General features: G+C 39.4%; 1 protein-coding gene across 5 annotated transcripts in view; it reads left to right on the top strand.

Annotated features, from left to right (window-relative positions):
• The first annotated feature begins 7570 nt into the window (after positions 1-7570).
• STXBP5L (syntaxin binding protein 5L) overlaps positions 7571-21745 on the top strand; it is a 197940-nt gene continuing 183765 nt past the window's right edge. For 3 of the 5 annotated variants that reach the window (XM_069866947.1, XM_069866939.1, XM_069866926.1), the window contains exon 1: positions 7572-8401. In XM_069866947.1, coding sequence (XP_069723048.1) covers positions 8201-8401 — 201 coding nt within the window. In that variant the 5' untranslated portion in view covers positions 7572-8200. Of the gene's footprint in view, positions 8402-21745 lie in introns of all 5 variants that reach the window. The other 2 variants (XM_069866934.1, XM_069866918.1) reach the window with 1 other exon arrangement.

Here is a 21745-nt window from a genome sequence, read left to right as displayed (position 1 = left end):
GCAAGACTGTGTGGGTTTGAAAGCAACCAAGACCAGTAGCCCAGTCCTAATTGAGACCTTTGTTAGTGCAGAACCTAGTAAAATGAACTAGCAATTTGGAATACATTATCTGCCACTTCAAATGCTTCTGAAAATTTGCAAAAAAATCAGAGCAATAATGGGAAAATGCATAAAATGTCAAATTTGTAGTGGAGCTGACAACAAAAAGAATATTCACTGTGAATTACAGTCTTCCTGATTTGCTAAAGCTCTTACTGATTTTGCTTTAATAAAGAAACTTGTTCCTTCAAGGGGTCTAAATACAGATTAAGTAACATGCTCCACAAATGCTTTATGTTCCTTATTTGAAAGCCCGTCCTTGATGACTTAAAAATCTGTAACCTCTTGCTTATTGTGTTTAGCAGGGTGATTGGTCAGTTTGGTGATCTGGCTATATACTACTTGGATAGGTACACATTTGCTCAAGAACAAATGGCCTTTCTTTCTACTGAGAACTATCCCATTTTCATAGCTTTTTTGGAAAACTGTTCTGAGAACTAATAACAACTGACTATGAAAAGGCATCAAGTTCCTGCTGTTTTGCAGCTACTAGAGAAGATGGAAATGGAATGGAAAAAGAATCAACGAAAATACTTTGCAAAAAATTGAGAGAAGGTACATACTGATCAAAAGTCAGACATATGTTTGGTGGAAATAAAACTTCAGGGCAAGAAAATAACAACTTTGCTTCCTGACAATGTGTGCCAGTTACTAAAAATGTTTTAACGAACCATTACATCATTAGAAATACTGGATGTGCAGAGGCTGGATTGCAAACTTAGGTCATTAGAAGTTCAAAAAGCCTGGCTCACAGCAGGACCTGAGAAAGCCAGACAGTTTTGTCTAATCCTTACTGAAGGGGTAAGAAGGGAGAGAGACAGCTAAGCCCTGTGACAGCCAATGATCTATAAAATGAAGTGTTAAGGAAAGGGCTTAAAGAGGAAGAATTAGAAAACTGTGCATGGAATACAATGCAAGCTTGCTGCAGAGAAAAGACCAAAAAGTGCTCTAGAACTACAATAAAGGCTGGCAAGAAATCTGTGAAGACATGATATATGGAACATTTTAACTACCATAGTTATTTACTCAGCCTCTTAGACCAGTTTTGTGCCCCAAGCAAGGCCTCATATTGTCATGACTAGAGTTCAAGTTATCTTGAGTTATCCCAGAGTTTTGCATATTAGCTATAGTAAAGATACAGCAAGCAACTGTCATGCATGTAATAATCACTGAGGCTTTAAATCTTCTGTGCCTTCTGTTAAAGCCTGTACCCCACAAGCTATTAGAAAAAGATCACAGAGCAACCAAATCTAGGTGGTGTCCCACCTCAGACTTGGGAGAACCCTTTGCAAGAAATACATTGCTTTACTGCAGCAGTAAAAATGAGTTAAAATTTTATGTCCTCGATTGCTGCTTAGGTGGCTTGTGATAGTTCTTCACTGAGAAATGTAGCCCTTCCTGGGCAGGGCATATATTTAGAGCATAGCTTAATGGGCCACCATTGCAATTGTATGCCTGAGCCAAACTCAGTTTAACACAAAAGAAGCTACCCTCCACTTTCTGTGCAGGCCTGTAACTCTGTCTTTCTTTGCACTGGCTCTGGTTCTTGTCTGACCCTGTGCAGAGCTAATCCAGCTCATTAACCCAAAACAAAACTGTTGATTTTCCTGGCAAATTAATTTATTGCTGAAGGGGCAAAAAACCTAAGGGCTCAAGTAGATGCAGGACCTTCCCTTTCAATATCAACGAGAATGGATCACCTCAATCTGTAACAATTAACTCTATCCATGGGCTAATTTACACTTGTACTTGTCCTACTGTGCAAAATGGGCGTTCTTATTACAAAATTACAACTCTCAGTTTTGTACAGACACATCCCACCTTGTCACAGCCTCTTCATTAAGAAATCTGGTCTCTGAGCATGCATAAAAGATTTAATTTTATTTTAAAGATTTCTCTCATGTACTTGTGAAGAAAAAAATGGGATAATGTATTAATATTACATGAGGATGATGAAATCTTTTCTATCTATTGACAACCATGGATGATGAAAATGGCACTACTGTTTTTCAGTCAGCAATCTCTGTGGCACCTGAGTCTCCAAAGATCCTAAAACGGCAGGAGACTTCCAGCCTTCTAATGTTATTTTTTTAACAGCTCTCTGTACAGCCACAAATTTGAAGGGCCAAAGGAAACCTCATGTTATTTCAAGAGTCAAGCAGAATGACCCAGGTAATAATAGGCATTCTCAGTAATCCTAGACAAAATAGTGATGTTATGTGAATTAAAGCAGTCATGCTATGTGTGGTTCAATCAATAAGGAGTTAAAGGGTAGGAATATAATGAAACCAAGTCCACATGGCTTTATGGAAACAAGTCTTGACAAGCAGGCCTCACTTCACTTTTTGATGAGATTACAGGTTTGTTTGATCAAGGTAACCACATGGATGTGATAGACTTGGACCTTCTTAATGAATTTGATTTAGTACTGCTTGACATTTTGATTAAAACATTAGCATTATATAGCCTTAATAAAACACATTAAATAGATTAAGATCTGGCTAATTGATAGAGTTCAGCAAGCTGTTCTAACCAGATACTCAGCACTGACTGAGGATATTTTTAGTGGGGCTCTGCAGGCAGGAACACTATGCCTGCTACCATTTGATGTTCTGGAATTACACAGAAACATGGATAATATTGGCAAATGTCCCAAAGTCTAATGAGGAATGGGCAGCTATGGAAAGTCACAGTTTTGCCTGCATTAGCATAAATGATTCTCTGGTATTTCATTATGTCCTTTATCTTCAGGTCTGCATAAGCACAGAAGTTCTCTTGCAGGATTTAGTTGCAAGGCTGTGGTCTAGTCAGCTCCTGGTGGGCACGCAATGATTTCTCTCAAGGGTCACTGATTTTGACTACTAATTCATGTATTATCAAATGGAGTAGCATGGATCATTTAAAAAGTGTAAACTGTTAAACCAGGAGCCACCTATGGATCTTTAAAAAAGAAAAGACTCTTTATTGCACACTTATACATGTCTTCATTTAAATTAACACCAGTATAAGCCTGAGATTAAAATATGTTTGAAGCTTTAAAAAGTTGAGAAATTCTAGCCCATTAGCTGAAGAAAAATTTGCTATCAAAAAAGAAAACACGAAAGCCAGGCGAGGTACTAAAAAATGGCCCAAAGAGAACCTTAACAATCAGTCACATACAACACACACACTATTTCTACTACAATCACTTTCTGGTCAGCTAGTCTAAGCACATCTTTCTTGGTTCTCTATTTTCTTGGTCAGCTCCTGAATGGGACTGAGATTAGATAATGCTGAATTAATATTAGTCCCCTTTGCCAGGTTTGATTCTGACAAATCTTTTTAATATTAGTATAATGTAGTCACAAGCTTACCTAAGCAAAAATCAAAATGAGAATTCATACCGATTTGATAGTGTAGATGGTTAAAGATGCTCTCTTTCTCAGTAAAATCTTGCTTGATCAGTTATCCTATTAACATTTACTTTCTATTTGAACTAGCAGAACAAGATGACTGATAAATGTAAAAGAAACTGTCCAGGAGGAAACACTGAGGAACATACTCTTTCCCCTTACTCTTGAAAATACAGATTCAGATACATATGCATGGTAATGTCTTATTTCATTCGTTATATATCAATTTAACATTTAAATTCTTTCCACATTTTCATCTTTTTACAAACCAATCATTAAAACTCTTGTTGTCAAAACTATGCCAACTCAGAAGTGTCCTACTAAGCATCAATACTATCTAAATATAGTGCAAACCAGCAAATCAATGCCATTCTTGTTTGTTTGTTTACAACAAAACTCCTCACCAGCTGGGTCATTTAATGGGACTCCTTTCTGTGTGTGTCATCACTATTACTGAGTTTACTTGTGTCCTGTACTGTTTTGTCTCTCTCTCCCCTCAATTCTCATTTCCACTGCTCTGTCTCTGTTTCTGCATTTGTATCCAGAGTGAAATTTTCAAAAGGGACCTGTATGCCTTATATTCACCAGTCGTGAATCGAAGTGTTTTTCTCAGTTGGTGTTTTTAAATAGTACTGAATGCTCAATGGTTTTCTTGGGCAGTATCTGGTTTTATTGGTTTTGTTTCTGTTTTGTTCTCTTCTCCTACAGGTCTGTTTCCCTAACAGTACATTGGTAGTGTAAAGATCCTTTCCCCTTTGGATGCTCTGAGGTAATATTCAATGTTACTGACATTCCAAATGTTATTGACATTCCAATAATGTATGCCTCTTATTCCATTTCCAAAGACTTTTTATCATTCTTCTAATTTTGTTCCTTCCTTTTCTTCCCTTAAAACTAACCACCTTATCTCTGTCCTCTCTAGAACTGTGGGACTATTATGTTATCAGATTTGTGTCCTCTAGCACATCTACTCCCAGTCTGTTCTCTTTTTTTTTGCAAGTCTGTCTGTGACATTTTCTTCATTCTAATTATTTCATTTTTAACCTTATCTTTCCCTTTCCTATTTATGATTCACATTGTTATCTTTCTTCTGAGTTTTGTTAGCTTTTTCTTTTCCCTTGCATTGCCTGTGGTTTAACATAGTATCAGTAGGACATGACATTCTTTAAATAGCATCAACTGAGTTTTCATGTTTCACTATTCTTCAAAACCCAGCTTGCATCTTTACAGGCTTGCTTATTCAATTCCATCTTCTTTTTCATTTCCGTCTCCTAGACATAATCCTCATATATTTTGTTTCCCATACGAAGTTTTCTCCCTTTTTTTTCTGGTTAGAGAAACATATCAAGCTTTCCAATTTCATCAGCAATGCATCCTTTATTTTTCACGAGGACATAACTTCTCCCAAGTAACAAGTGATAGGACAAGAGCATATGAATTCAAGTTGCGTCAGGGGAGTTTCAGATTAGATAGGAAAAAATTCGTCACTGAAAGGATTCTCAAGCACTGGAACAGGCTGCCCAGGGAAGTAGTTGAGTCACTATCTCTGGAGGTATTTATTAGATAGGTAGATGAGGTGCTCAGAGATATACGATATTAGTGGACAGGTAAAGTTGGATTCAATGAACTCAAAGGTCATTTCCAACTGATTCTATGATTCTATGAATATACAGTTATTCTTTGAACTTCACTGGAATCTTTTTACTGGCCTTATGGGGAGTATCTATGAACACACAGGGATGAGCTGAAGTTACAAAACGTAAAACATAGGGAGCTCAATGTATGAAGCTGAAATAAACACATATTACCTTGCTTCACAGAACTGTAGCATTTACAAAAAAAAATCAATTAGATTATAGAATCATAGAATGGTTTGGTTTGGAAGAGACCTTAAAAATCATCCAGTTCCGACACTCACTGCCATGGGCAGGGACACTTCCCTGGATCAGGTTGCTCAAAGCCTCATCCATCCTGGCCTTGAACACTTCAAGGGATACCAGGTACTAGCGTAGGTATCAAAACTATATTAAGTGCTCCTTAAGAAGCTGCAAAATGCAGTGACCAGTGTGCATCGCTTCTATGATTTTATTACACAGGAGGAGTTGCTATAGATTTAGTACCATACAGAACAAGTTTGTTCCTCACAGTTTTAGTCAGTTCCACGTTTCCAATCACATTGACAGCAAGGTGCTATGAGTCATTTTTAACAGTCACTTCATTCATTTCTGACCTGAATAACCTTTCACAGGGTCTTGTGTATAGTAGTGTATAGTATAATGTTTCTCATGCCACATTGTGCTTAAGAGGATGGGGATACCACCTCACGCTGTGTGCTGCCACAACTTCAGAGTCCTTTTTTTGTAGAGTCCTTGGGGACTCTACAAAACCACCACGTGCCTGGAAGGGCAACCATGAGTTATTTTAATTCCTCTCAGGAAAGCAAAGATTTGTACCTGAGGTGCCAGGGGGTTCTGGCAGATGGATTGGACACTTGGACCTGCTTGGAAATGGAGACTGCTGCTTGCTCAGGGACTTGCTCTGTCGCTGTTGGGACTGTTACCCCTGGTGATATTTCAGGTTCATTTGGCCTGCTGCACACTCCCAAGGCTGAGAAACAACTTCAGCAGTCTCCACTGACATGCACATAAAGTGAGCTTTGTCCCTCAGCTCTCCCCACTGCTGGGAGCTCAATGAAGCTGGTGAAGGTGCTGGAACACCATAAGGAGCAGCTTATGGAACCCGGGTTGTTTAGCCTGGAGAAGGCTGGGGGGAGAGCTAATCACGCTCTACAGCTGCTTGAAAGTAGGTTGCAGTAAGGCAGATGCTGGTCTCTTCTCCCAAGTAACAAGTGACAGGACAAGAAGAAATAGCCTCAGGTTGTGCCAGGGGAGGTTTAGTTTGGATATCAGGGAAAATGTCTTTACTAAAAGACTGGAGGTGTTTAAAAGCCGGGCAGACGAGGTGCTCAGAGGTCTGGTTTAGCAGTGGACAGATATGGTTGGACTCGATGATTTCAAAGATCTTTTCCAATCAAGCGATGCCCCGGCTCCCGCCGCAGTGGGCGTGTCCAGCGCGCCGTGCTGGGGGCGGAGTGCCGCGGAGCGGGGAGGGATGCTCTCTGTGAGGCCTTTCTCATTGGTGACAACGCATGCCCATCTTTGCGATCAGATGACAGGAATCACAATTGCCGTAGTCCCCGCCCCTCCTCCCCCTTTCTGCCATTCACATCCACCCGACTTTGCCCGCAGTAACCAATAGGAAGCTACCGCTGCTGTCAATCACCAACCTTTGCTCCTCCTTCCTCCCCTCTCCCTCCCACTGTCCCACCCACAGTGGGGCTGGGGGTGGATGGCGGGTGGGAGTTGGAGAGGAGGGGGAGGAGGAGGAGAAGGAGGAGCTGCGGAGGCTTCAGTACCTCGGACAGCAGCCGCGAGGCGGGGCGTGGGCAAGGGGGAGGAGAAGGAGGAGCTGTGGCTACCACCTCCGCGGGGGTTCAGTACCTCGGACAGCGTCCGCGGGGCGGAGCGGGTGGGCGTGAGAGAGGAGGAGGAAGAGAAGAAGAAGGAGGAGCCGCCGCTGCCGCGGACGCTTCAGTACCTTGGACAGCGTCCGCGGGGCGTGGCGGGTGGGTGTGAGGAGGGAGGAGGAGGAGGCGGAGCCGCGGCCGCCGCCGCCGCGGAGGTTTCAGCACCTCGGAGAGCGGCTGCGGGCAGGGCGCGCGGGAGCTGCCGCCGCCGCCGCCTCCCTCCGCTCGCCGGCCCCGCTCCGCTCCTCTCCTGCCCCTTCCCTCGCTCTTCCAGGCGGCCCCGGGGAGCTTTAGGAACCAGGCACCGGCGCACCGGCTCCCCTCGGCGCCGAGGGGGTCCGGTTCCCCTCCACACACGCACACACCGGGGCGCACGGCGGCGGCACGACGCGCGGTGACCGGGACGGGTGGGGAGGGCTGAGGGTTTCTTTCCCGACCCGAGCGCGGTCCTGACGGCGCGGAGAGGCGCCCGGGGCCGGTGGGAGGTGAGGAAGAAGAGGGGCTCCCGTCCCCGGGGCGGCGAGAGCGGAAAGGAGAGAGGGTCGAGGGCGGCTGGTGCGGGCAGGAGCCGCGGGAGGAGCGCGGCGGCGGGGGGAGAGAGAATCCTCGCCTCCAAAACCCTGGGGGCACAGCTCCCCCCGGCAGGAGAGGGGTTGAGGGGGAAAGGAAATTGAATGTAGCCGATTTTTTGGTAAAATAAGCAAGTACCAAGGACAAATCTCAGGGAGAAAAAGGTAGGGAGATGGAGGCTACTGTTTTGGATGCCGGCTTGAATTTTTTATTTACTTTTCGCTTTTAACCACTGCTAAATGTGGATTTTGCCTGAGAACCAGATGGCAGTGATTCCCTTGTTCCTTGTTTGAACATAAAATCTTAGCTCTGCTGCTCGTGGAATTCTGTTTTTTCTTTTTTTTCTTTTTTTTATTTGTTTGTTTTTGTTTTTTAAAAGGACCTTTCCCAGTCGCTTTTACGCCTGGCAAAATGAAGCCTTTGTATTTTTCCATCAATTACACCTAAAATTGACATTCTGTTCGGTCCAAGGGACTAAAGTGCTGCCTCACTCAGAGGACCAATAAAGACTTTTCCTTCTGCTACATGTAGCTGAACGTGTCACCACACATCCTTTCTCCCCTCCCAAGTCTTCCCAAAGATTTTTTTTTTTTGCCCTCCCCCACTCCCCAAAATGAAGAAATTTAATTTTCGCAAAGTTTTGGATGGTTTAACTGCCTCATCCCCCGGTGGAAGCAGCAGCAGCAGTGGCAGTGGTGGTGGAAGCGGGGCTGGCGGTGGCTCCGCGCACCCCGGAGGGACTGCGGGAGCTGCAGGGACTCCCAGAGAGGAGGTCCAGGAGACGCTCACCTCAGAATATTTTCAGATTTGTAAGGTAAGTGCTACAGCTGTGGGATTTTTTAAATGGAAATAATAAAAGCTGTGTTGTGTGTGGGGGCAGTAATAGGACGCCAATAAACCTTTTACTTCCAGAGCTGCAGTGGTTGTATAAGGACTTTCGAATGAAAAGACAGAGATCTCGTTGTTTTTTTTTCGTCCTGCTGCAGAGTTGGGGTAGTCAGTATATCCATAAAAATCTTTATTTCAGCACTCGGGACAAATCCCAAACTGTGAACAAGATTGCAGGCAGGAAAGCAAATCAATTGGTGCTTATATAGTTAACATTTATAAGTCATTAGAAATTCAAATTTGTATATATCTACTTCCCCTCCTCACTCTTCTCACCCTCTCTTCCTTTCCTTCTCTTTCTTTTTAAAGAGAAATGGCACAAGCTAGAAATAAAGACCGTGCGGTGATTACTGAACCTAACTTTAATTACTTGTGAGGGATTGTGTGTAGATTCAGGGTGGGTTTTTTTTAGCATTGGTACTGAAGATCATGATTATTTGACAGTAAACATAGTGGGACAGCAAAAATATCAAAAGTTGTGAAATTTGTTTGCCATTGTTTTTTGTGTGTTGGTTAAGTCCTTAAGTGGGGATTTTCTTTGAGTATAAAGCCTAAGATATGTCTGGGTTTTATATTTTATATCTGTTTTCTGCAACAAAGCTTTCAGTGCTGTTCTTAAATGCACAAGTAAAATCAGTACAAACTATTTGGTACTTCTGGCCAAGCCGGGAATACAAAAATCATACTACTGTAACAAAGACCAGAAATGAAAGGAGAGATTATGTTATGATCCTCTTCTGTTATCTTTAACTTTGACTTTAATTCTGTTTGCTTTACTAGAAGTTTTGTTTTCTTATTTATTTTGCTTCAAAGCATCAAACTCTGAATTTTTAATAAGTACAATTTGCATTGTTAAGAGTAAATGACCTTCATCTATTTAGTATACTTTCCTTTTATTAACCAGATATCAATTGATTTTAAATTTAGGTTAATGCCAAGTCCAGCACATTCTGTTTTCTTTTTGTGTTTTGGGAAGAAGGAAGAAATATAAACAAACAAGACAAGCCTGTAAGACAGTTTGTGTGCAGATCAGGTCTTTATGAAACACACAGCTTTCCTGATCTCAGATATGATGATTCCAATTCTATTTGGCTTTCAGCTACAGCTTGGGTAAAAACCCTGTACAGAGCTCAGGGTGAGAAGGATGACCCCCCATGACTTGAAGAGCAAGAGATCTTTGGAACAGGGTCTGCATAATTCTAATTTTTTTAGGCTTTATAGCTCTTTGTCATCCTATACCAAAACAGGTTCAGGCCTTTTGAGTCAAATTATTGCATAGTTTAATGCAGTGGTCACTGACTCCCTTTTGCCTATACACATAGTAATTTAAATTTTTGAGAATGTTAAATTCACAAGGTATTCAGTACAGAGATTTCCCAATTTTGTCACTTCAGTAAAAAGATAATGCAAATAGTCAAGATAAGTACATTAAAATATTATTTTATGACATTCTAATACTCCTAAGGAAGGCTGAAACTCAACATGGCTCTCTGTGCTCAAGTCATTTGATAGGGCCAAAAATCTGTATTTAGTATGATATGTTTTTATTTTGCATGCTATAATTGCAAAAATAAGCAGCATAAGATTAAATTAATTTTCTACCTGATTGCCATTATTTCCCTCCTTCAGTCTGATCTTATTTGAAGAAAGTAGATATTATGTTCTGATAGATCTGCTTGAAATAGAACTGATAAATCTATTTGGAAATAGATCTACTTGGTGTATAGAAATACATCACTTTGAGAAGATTTCAGTAGGCAATATTTGCCCATTTTTGCTTTCAGCCTAAGACGTTTTCAACAAAGTAAACATTTGTCTAGGAAAGCTTTTGGTTGCTTGCAGCAGCACTTGTTTATGAATGCATGGTACTGCATAAATCTAGAATACAAAGTACCACCTTCCTTTTTTCCAAGATAGAGAAATATGCGAAAAGCAAACTTCCAAAATACTCAGTCATTATGTGCTCATAAAATACTGCAATGTTTATTCAACAGGCTCTACTTAATCAGCTATATTACAGTTTTGTTACATTACAAGCATGTTTGAGTGAACCAACAAAACCCCTACAGGCCCCAATCCTTCATTATGTACTCTGCAAGTGTACTGGAGGCAGTGGGACTCAATACAGTCACAGCTTCCACCCTGCGTGTTTCAGGGTGCAGGATCTGAGCCACAATTTGTACCTCAATCAATTTGAATTAAATTAAAAACATATACAACAAGGCATATATTCCAAGCTTTGTCTTCCCTGAGCTTTTGTCGTGTAGATCTTCTGGTATTTCCATTGTGTATTTTGATGTTAAGTTACATAAGTTAAATAGGCTACATGCTTAAGGATTTATGATTTGTGATCCTGCTGCACACGGAACTGAGTAAAGCTAATGGCAGTTTTTGTTTGCTGTGATCTGCAGTATCAAGGCAAATGGGCTCACAGACCAAGTAGCACCCAAACTGATTTTCCTTTCTTTGCTGATGATAAAACCTTCATTTAGATGTGAAACATAAAAGCTGACTCATACTTAAGAATTAAAGGGCCTTACCCTACAGTTTTTGTTTAAATAAATTGCCTTTCTGGAGTTTACAGGAAGTTTGCTTGACTAAAAGCGCAGATCCAATCCTCTTCCAGAATACTGGCTTTATTGATAATGCACCAGATTTCATTAGTAATACACCTGAAAGCTCTCTCTCCATTTTGTGACATCTTTAGGATGACTATCACCACAGTGTCTTTTTGAGATACAACTTAATAGAAGTGAATTGACTATTTTATTTTACACTGAGATGTTCGTAATGAGTTACTTTTGGCATTTACATTTAAATCATTAATGTAATCTTGTGTAATGAAAGACTAAAAATGAAATATTCTTGGAACTATTACATATGAAAGTGCTGCAGTCTTTTTTAAGCATGATAAATTTATACATTGGTAGCTGTACTAATGTATCAGTGGTACTCTTTTCAAAGTACTCACGTAATGTGAAACTTGAGCAGAACTGTATTTTGTGACAGCAAGAAGCTGAGGTATTCTATGTAGGGATGCTCCTGGGATTTGGATATCTGAGTGGAAATCATGAAAATATTGATTATGGTCCACATTAATTGAATTGCATGCATGAGATAGTAGCATCATGCCAAAACCTAGGCATGATCCAGTAGAACATATTGGTAAAGTCTGCATTAATTTAAATGAGGATAGACCTAGTTTCTTCAGGTTTGCTCCTTTATATTTTCCATTTGTGTATATGTTTCTTTTCTGGTAAGGATTTTTTTAGGTTCACCTTTGTTTGTCCATAGCATATAGAAACTAAAATACAGTGCTGGAGAGATCACCTATCAATATAGAAAGTGAGAATATCACAGTTAGGATGTTGCAAATCACGTGAGCAAAACTTTGAGCAGAACATAAAGGGAGAAAACAGCTATTTTATTAATTTGCAGAAGGTTGATTGTTACAGGATGATGCAGTTGGGAAAGACTGAATAAAAATGAAGAAGTACATTTTTTGAACATAGGTCTCCCATAAAGAACTACTTGGGCTTTTCTTGAAGAGCTGTCATAGGACTGAATCTGTAGAGCATGATGTTAATAACTTTATGCAGAAAATGTTTGAAATCAAGACCTCAGTTATGAGTATAGTTACTTTACTGGCCATACAACTAATCTTGTCCAGTATGTTTTCTTTAGCTGTAGGCAGCAGCCAGATAACCTAAAAAAGGCTCGAGAAAGGCCAAATTAATCTTGCTCTCACAGAATTATTCCCCAAAGGCAGATGATTATGGACGGCCTTTAAACCCTGAAACCTGAGATTTGTATTCTCGCCAAAACTGGTCTTCAGTATTATTACTGGGTAGTCTTGCTATCTAATAAGCATCCTTTTAAATTTTGCTGTATTATTCATACTGATAGTATAAGCATAGTTTTGATATGCACATTACCCAGTCTTTATACATAACCCACGGAGACCAGAATAGTTTTAGACTGTTGTGAAACTGGTATGGAAGGCCATGGCCAATTACGGTTGTGCCTTCCTACCCTACTTGTCTTTGACAAAAACAGGCCCATGAGATGCATTCAATCAGCAGCCAGTTTAAATACCTTGATTATCTGCATTTCCTGTAATGTGGTCTTAAATTTTAATTCCCAGATTTCATAGATGGTGATACATTTATTTTGACAATCTTTGAAGACAAGTCCCTCCAACAGCAGTCAAGTGAGTACTGTAACTGCAAATGCAACATGAAGCTACAGTTCATAGTGAGAAGATGAATTTCAGAGCAACAGTTTAAGAACAATTCTGCAGTAGCACATAGGTCTGTTCTTGGTTATGAAAAAATAAAAAGAAAATCTTTGTTATAAGCTATCAAAAGTGTTTTTAATTAGATTGAGTTGTTTGTTTAATCTGTGTTACTTTCTTAGTAAGGTCCTTTGGAGGGTGGGGGGAAATGCGTGTGAAGTGCCGCATTTCAGAGAAATCATATTTTAAAATAAGTCCTAATCCTTACCTGTAAGATCTCAGAGTTCATTTGATACTTAAATGGTAAATAAGATAATGTTGGGAAGACTTCCCCTATATACCAGAGTTTGGATCTAATATTAGGTGCAAACCCCTGTTCTGTTTAAAAATACAGAGTCATAGATGACACTTCTGTAATTGGAAGATGGTAATTTTATTAAATACGTGATGACCATAATGTATTTTAATTTTTTAAATGTTTGCATTAATTAGAAATAGAACTCATCAGTGGTAAAGAACAAAGCATGTTGAAACCTTCTCTTCTAAGATCTGTGAGCATTTTTAGCTACTAAGAGCAGTATAATTGGACTCCTGTTTCAGTTGGATTTTTGTTGTTTTTTTTTCACAAATACCTGTCCTTTTACATCACTATGTTTGATTGTTAATCAAGCATTAATTCTAAATGCATTAATGTAGGCCCTTCGTGGCCAACACATTCAATTACAGCTTCAAAATCTTTCTAGGATTTTTAACATTACAAAACAAAGCACTCAAAATTTCCAAATTTCTTAAATGAAGTTTGCTTGTGCATACAACCTTTAATTACATGATCCCACATTTCCTCTAATTTAGTAAAACTAATACTGTTTGCTTAATGAAAAACACTTCGATATTTCTTCGTATGCTTAGAACTTGGACTACAGCTGAATATGAAGTTCTACATGGACTTTCACAACAGAACTGCTCTTCACCGTGGTTTTGAAATCTTTATAAACATTAATTACTTAACCTTCATAATTTTTCAGTGAGATGGAGATGATACTATTTCTGCTGTTCAGATGAGGAACCAAGGCACAGAAAATCCCAAATGTTGGATTGTTTAATGTCTATCATTTTGAATTTCCAGCTTAGCCTGCTTTTTATCTGATTTTTAGCATTTTAAACCACTTATGCCTTCCCATTATGTCACATTCTGTTTCGAGTGTTCTGCACATCTACAGAGTAGGTTCTAGGCTAGTTATTAGTACTGTCAATTCATATGTCCACCTTAGATAGTCAGAACAGCTCTGAATTTCATTCCTATCTCAACTGACAACAGATGGTATTCTGGCTCCACATTGGACCTGTAAATTGTACCTAAGATATATGAAAATCATCAACATCCATTATCTCAAATTGATCAATCACAAAATGGAAACATGATTAGCAGCCACATGTGAAAAGCTCAATTCATGGCCCTTGGCTTGATCATTTATAAAACTAAATGTTACAAGCATTGGTAGAATTTTCTTTTTGCAATTTTCTATCTGAATTATATCTCACACCTTTCTATTTTGTACCAAATAGAGAGGTTTGGCAGACAACACCTCTTCAATTGTTTACTTTTGATTTGCCCATAGGACAGATCAGACTGTACTATGCATGGAGTGAGACAGTAGTTCTATGGCTGAAAAAGATAATTTAATTAATCCCTGAAAGGTGGGAACAAATTTGTATTGTATAGGTTATCTTAGTTTAGGTATGTTCTAGTTTTTCTTCTTTTTATGATTGACATTGAGTTTTTAGCAATATAAGAAGCATAAAATACCCTGAGTTGGAAGGGATCCATGATGATCACTGAGTTCAACTCTTGATTCCTAGGGCAACCTAAAAGTTAAACTATTTACTGCAATTTTGTGTGCCATTTCAAGTACGTTCTGGGTTTTTTAATTTTGTTTCTCAATCCAAGGATTCATTTATTACAATCGCATGGAGTCTTTAGATAACGAATTGAAATTTGGGGTAAGAAAGAGAGAATGTCCCTCACAAGAAAGAGAGAATCCTATCACTAGAAGTATATAGTAAAGACAGCTTAATATTCTCTCACTTCAGGGGTCACTTTTGCACAGGCACTTGTTTAGCGATCAAACCATCATAGCACAACTCCAGTTGTCTTTCCATGAGGTGATGATGGGACTGGGAAATTCCTGAATATCCTGTAAATGGTGAAAAATCATGGAACATACTGAAGAATGCAGTGTCTTCGCACTTATATAGCTCAGGTCTGACCCCTGTGATCTGGTGTGGTGATGCTGTTTCTCATCCTGTGAAAACTGTACCAAGTTTATACCTAGGACACAGAGCTTTTCTTACAAAATTGGTTCTCATCCCCAAGTTTTGTCTTATTGTCAGTCCTTTATTTTATTTTCCATCATTTCTATCCTCTTAACTGTTATGCCCTGTTAATGGAAGCTGGATACATGGGATATACTGTACCTCACCTGTGGGCCACCAGTTAATTAGTGAGAATTTTTCTCCCTATTGTAGTGGGAAAAGTGATTTTGAATATCTTCTGCGAGGATGGAGGAAATCCAGCCTGGTTTTCCCATATCTCTGGGACTGTTCTGATTACAGAGCTGTCTTTTAAAACATCAGTTGTATAAGCAAATTTCCCCCCTACTTATTTCTGGAAGAAAAATACTCGTATTTCATTTTTTAAAGAAATGACTGAGAAATTACTTAGACGTTCATAGGGAAAAAAATGAAGTAAAGAGTGATTTTTTTTATTCAAGTAGAAACACATAAAACACATAAAACGTGCATCTGCTTTTAGAGGAGGTGGTCTAAATCTAAGATACGCTTCATTCTCATGTGGGTAGCTTAGATGATTCTCCATTCATATTTGACTCTTCTTTTGAGACATCTGATACTCTCTAGTGTATTGTATGTGTCCAAATCCCCTTTTGAGATCCATGTGAAAATGCTGTGAAAAGTTAGTACTAGTACATTCACTTTATAAACAGAGAAAAAGAAGCAGTAGAAAAATGAACTGATATAACCTAAGCTACATGAATGTACTAGTCTATTGGCTATTCTGAGAAAAAGTCTTGATAAAAGCACCTTACAGGAATATTTTAATTTGTTACAATGTATGTTAGAATCATTAAAGAGGAAAGTTGGAGGTCTTTGTGATTAGATTATAAATAATGTGCATCTGTGGAGAGAAGAAAGAGCGATATTGTAAGGTACAGATGGCTGGTAAATACACTCAAATGTAATAAGATGTTATCTTTGTGCAGTGCTGTGCCCACTCCTAACAGATCACCAGCAAAGATTATGAATAGTAAAAAATACTAGAGACAATCTGTCGCCTGTAGCTAGGGTCAAAGTCTGATGCAGTACACTTTTTATGGTCCCTTTGAAGTTAAGTCGTGTGCAGTACTGAAAAAAATTACCCTTAATGTTTAAGGCTTTGAGTTGATGGATGCATGTACTTAAAAGCAGCCTCCTTGAATTTGAGGTGTATATAGTAACGTGTATTTTTGCTGTATTTGAGTCCAATCAACTGCTTATATTTCAAGAAAAAATCTGCTACATAAGATACATATATATTTATATACATAAGATATATATATATAATGCTGTGAGGTCAAGCACTCAGAAGTCAGGTGCCTTTTTCAGCTAGTATTTATGTATGTCTACATGTGTGGCGATCTAGTATTTATTGCATCTATTTATTTTATTAAAGTGTCTGCTTATCTTTTGTTCCTGTCCTACAATACATTTGGTTTGGACAATACACAACTCGTGGGTAGGATGAATGCTCTTCTGTGTGTGTTGTTTGCAATAGTTTCTGTGAGAAAATCTATGCATTATTCACTGGATTTCACAAAAACCCATACTAGATCAATTACGAATGCTCATCTCTGCTCCATTCATCCCATTTCATCAGTTGTATCCCTTAAGAATGGATCTGTACTTTCAGTTAGACCTGTCCAGTATCAGTTGGTTTACAGATATTTTCAATCACAGCTGTAGATAGAAGTTAATTGTAGAGGGTCCTCAGCACCTTAGTTTATTTGTCGTTTCTACATATATTTTTAAATGTTCACTGAATGAGGCAAAGGCAGGAAAACTGCCATGTGATTCTGTAAACAGAGATCTAATTCTTATGATCTTTGGATATAGTGTCTTCATTTGTGTCTTTAAGCTACGTCATTGGTAGTATTATGGGCAGTGTGGGGAATGGAGGTTAGTCATGAGCAGAACCTGCTGGATTTCACTGCTGTCAGCGGGCAGAAAGCTGCCACAAAATATCACCATTTCGTTTGCAATATATCTTCACCATATCTGCGATGAGATGCTGGCCAACATCTCCAGATTAAATGCCCAATTCAGCATCAGCAAAGAGACCTCCAACTGCATACGATATGCATATAGAAAGAAAGTAGAAAAATATTAATCAGTAATTAGTAATAAATAGTAAACAATGTTGAAAATCATAGAATCATAGAATCATAGAATCATAGAATCATAGAATCATAGAATCATAGAATCATAGAATAGTTTGGGTTGGAAGGGAACTTAAAGGTCACCTACTTCCAACTCCCCTACCAAGGGCAGGGACATATCACTAGATCAGGTTAACCAAGGCCCCATCCAACCTGGCCTTGAACACCTCCAGGGATGGGGCATCCACAGCTTTCCTGGGCAACCTGTTCCAGTGTCTCACCACTCTCATGGTGAAGAAATTCTTCCTGATGTCTAGTCTAAATCTGCCCTTCTCCAGTTTATATCCGTTTTCCCCTTGTGCTGTCACCACAAGCTTTTATGAATAGTCCCTCTCCAGCTTTCTTGTAGGCTCCTTTCAGGCACTGGAAGGTCACTGTAAGATCTCCTCGGAGCCTTCTCTTCTCCAGATTGAACAAGCCCAACTCTCTCAGCCTGTCCTCATACGGAAGGTGCTCCAGCCCTCGGATCAGCTTTGTAGCCCTCCTCTGGACCCATTCCAACAGCTCCGTATCCTTCTGGAGGATTCCAGAACTGGACACAATACTCCAGATGAGGTCTCACAAGAGAGGAATAGAGGGGCAGAATTACTTCTCTTGCCCTGCTGGCCATGCCTCTTTTGATGCAGCCCAGGACCCGTTTGGCCTTCTGGGCTACGAGCACACATTGCTAGATCATGTCGAGCTTCTCATTGACCAGCACCCCCAAGTCCTTCTCTGCAGGGCAGCTCTCAATCACATCATCCCCCATCAGGTACTGAAATCAGGGATTGCCCTGACCCAGGTGTAGGACCTTGCACTTGGCCTTGTTGAACCTCATGAGATTCTCACATCCCCAATTCTCCAGCCTGTCCAGGTCCCTCTGGATGACATCCCATCCTTCCGGTGTGGCAACTACACCACTCAGCTTGGTGTCATCTGCAAACTTGCTGAGGGTGCACTCAATCTCACTGTCAATATAATTGATGAAGATTTTAAACAGCACCAGTCCCAGTACGGACCCCTGAGGGACACCACTTGTCACGGATCTCCATCTGAACCTGGAGCCATTGACCACCACTCTTTGAATATGACCATCCAACCAGTTTCTTATCCACTGTACCGTCCACCCATCAAATCCATATCTCTTCAGTTTAGAGAGGAGGATCTTGTAGAGGACTGTGTCAAAGGCTTTACAGAAGTCCAGATGGATCTGTGGGTTTACCTGTGTCCGCTGCTGTGGTTATCCCATCATAGAAAGCCACTGAGTTGGTCATATAGGATTTGCCCCCGGTGAAGCCGTGCTGGCTGCCATTAAACAGTTTCATGTCCTCCATGTGCTTTAGTATAGCTTCTAGGAGGATCTGTTCCACGATCTTCCCAGGCTGACAGATTGGTAGTTCCCAGAGTTTTCTTTTCTGCCCTTTTTAAAAATAGGCACAACATTACCCTTCTTCCAGTCACCAGGGACTTCTCCTGATTGCCATGACTTTTCAAATATCATGGAGAGTGGCTTGGCAACCACATCTGCCAATTCCCTCAGGACTCTGGGATGCATCTCATCAGATCCTGTAGACTTACATATGTTCAGGTTCCTCAGGTGGTCATGAACCTGATCTTCCTCTATAGTGGGAGGAGGTTTACACCCCTGGTCACCATCTTGCTGTCCCATGACCCAGGAGGGGTGAGGAGAGCAGTTATCAGTGAAGACTGAGGCAAAAAATTGTTGAGTACCTCAGCCTTCACCTCGTCTGTTGATACAAGGTCACCATTCCCAGCCATCAGTGGAGGCACGTTCTCTTTGACCTTTGTTTGTCTTCCCTCGCCAAGTTCAGCTCTGGCTGCGCCTTCCTAACCTCATCCCTACAAAGCCAGGAAGCATCCCTATACATGTCCCAGGTTCCCTGTCCCTGCTTGCACTGCCTGCGCAGTTCCCTCTTCTTCTTTAGTTTAACCAGCAGGTCTTGACTCAGCCACGCCAGTCTCTTCCCTTCCCTGCCTGATTTTCTGCATACAGGGACTGAGTGACTAAATGCTGGTAATTAAATCTGGTAATAGCATTTGTGTACAGGAATGCCAAATTATGTTGCAAAATAAAAGATTTCCACAGGAGTGCATCAATAATACAGATTATCTCTACATCAAAGTAAGGGTTTAACACTGCATTTCTATAGCTTACAAAAAAATCTGAAATAACCTAACCTTCAACAACTTTATCATAGGAGCAAAATTTTCTTCTTTGTAGTAGCATGGAATTTTCTTGCAAAATTTTTTAAATTTCCCAATATAACTGATTTTTTTTTAAAAGCAGCAAACAAAACTGCCTCATAGCAGTAACCAAAATCAGCCTTAATGGAACAGGACATATTCAGCCTAAAGAAGCAAAGTTCCAGAAAAGGCAGAAATGGGAAGACATGCAAAATTAGTTAGAGTTATTGCTATGCCAGTCTGATGTAACTCATAAAACCGGATTTTTAATTTTTTTAATTAAAAAATCTCATTAAAGCTATGAAATTATGTTTTTCTCTGAATCCTCTGACTTAGTGAAGACAAAAATATTTTCCTTTCAAGGCTATCAGATATGTTGAATGATTTTACAGTTCTTTTTAATGCCCATAAAACAGTTCTTCATAAAGAAGGAGATGTTCTGGTCCAAACTATTTAAAGTTCTAGAGTAACGCGTTTAAATGATGAAACAACAACAAAATCAATGTGAACTACTAATTGAATGACTTTGAATATAATGATTCCTCATTTGAACAGAACTCTTGCATAAGTAGGTAGACCAAACTGAGCTTTGAAATAAGTGTTCGAGGCTTGGGGCTTTTAAAGTTATTTTCTATTAAAACCAAGACCAAATGAAGTTTTATTAGTCTGTGGTACATTTTTCTATAGGCTGATGCCCTATTTCTTTTCAACAGTTTAAATGGCAAGAGCAGGAAGTCTGTTACAATATATTTACTAAACAATGGATGTGGTTCCTTCATTGTGTTCTCATTTTCCCTCCCTTTTTATATATATTTTTCTTTTTTTACTTTTTTCTTTTTAACTTGGTGAAGTTCTTTTAGAAAGAATGGCAAGGGAAGAAGTGAAATAATTTTGCAAAGAATGTCTTATCTCAAACTTGGGATTTCTCTTAAACTCCTGTATTGCCCTGTAACCTGTTTTATCAACTTTTTATGATGTATCTCAGTGCTGTGGCAGTTGTGGCAAGATGGTGGAGTTGTCAAGCAGTTGCTCGGCCACAGCAACACTGATTTAAATAGATCAAACAAGTAAGATTAAAATCCAACAACTCTGCTTTGAGCAGGTGGGGTTGAACTAGACAGTCTGTTGAGTTCCCTTCCAACCTCACCTGTGCCATGAACTGGGAATAGTGCAGTTTGGGAATCAATGTAATTTTATGTATTTGTGGATTTTTCGGTCAGAATGACATTAATTTTGTATTTCTTTATACACTACAGTGTATTTCCAAGAAAAAGCATGAGAAGAATGCTTTTTGAAATTCAGAAGGCCTTATTTTTCCTGTCATTCATCTAACTTGGCTTTTTTTATCTCCATGAGTCATTGTGGATAGGACCAGCCTTATCTGCTAGTCTTTAACATTCAGTTTGCAGAACTGAAAATGACAGTGGAAAAACACGTTTCTACAGGGATTTTTGTCATGAAAAGAGAAACTTTAGTGAGCACTAAAAGATTTCATCTTCATTTTAGTTACTTGTTTTCCTAAACTAATTGTCTGGAAGATACTTTTGGATGTATTGTCTTTTCAGGGCCAAGCCATACAAGGAAATTGAAAACTTAGGTAATGTGTGGTAGAACTAGCATGTTTCAAAAAAGTCATATGGTCTGCATACAGACTTTTTAAAAACAGGATGAAAACAATGCATAGCAAAAATATAGACTTGATACTAATTTTTGCAACATTATGTTTTTATATTTTCAAAGTACATTACACTGCTTCCAAAGGAAAAATTTCATGTATACATAGTATAAAAATGTATAATAAGCCAGTTCTTTTCAAATACACTAATCTAGCTCTCTTATTTTTTTCATATCAATATCAGTATATAATACTTGTGCAACTACACTGTTAAAATTCAGGTTGTATTTGAAGTCTACTTTGTGTACAGGACAATACTTTCTCAAAACTCTACCATAATTTATTAAGTGACTTTTTATAACAAAGTGAGTTTTGTCATTTGAAAATTAAAAGATAAACCAAATTTGCCTGTTGATGAAAGTACTATTCTTCTATGTCTAAAGTTGTGTATGTAAATATTATGAAACTTTTTAATGAATCTGATTGTTCCCTGTGCATATCTTTTCTTCCTGCCCCTGTATTCCCTAACTCAGCAACACTTTCTCTTGTGCACCCATGTGTTTCTTCTTTACTATACTTTTCTCCTTTCTCTCCCTTTCTGCTGCTGGTGAAGTTAATAAGCTCATAAGAAGTGCCCTGCTGAGACAAACCAATGGTCTATGTCACCCAGCTGTCAGTCTCTGACATTGGTAGTAGAATGTGTCATTTAGAGAGAGTAATAAGTTAGATCACTTTCTTAAGTCCATT

Source organism: Phaenicophaeus curvirostris, chromosome 1 (genome assembly GCF_032191515.1).
Source record: "Phaenicophaeus curvirostris isolate KB17595 chromosome 1, BPBGC_Pcur_1.0, whole genome shotgun sequence".
Lineage (NCBI taxonomy): Eukaryota > Metazoa > Chordata > Aves > Cuculiformes > Cuculidae > Phaenicophaeus > Phaenicophaeus curvirostris.
The sequence above is the reverse complement of the archived record's forward strand: the minus strand, read 5'-3'. Positions and strand labels throughout refer to the sequence as shown.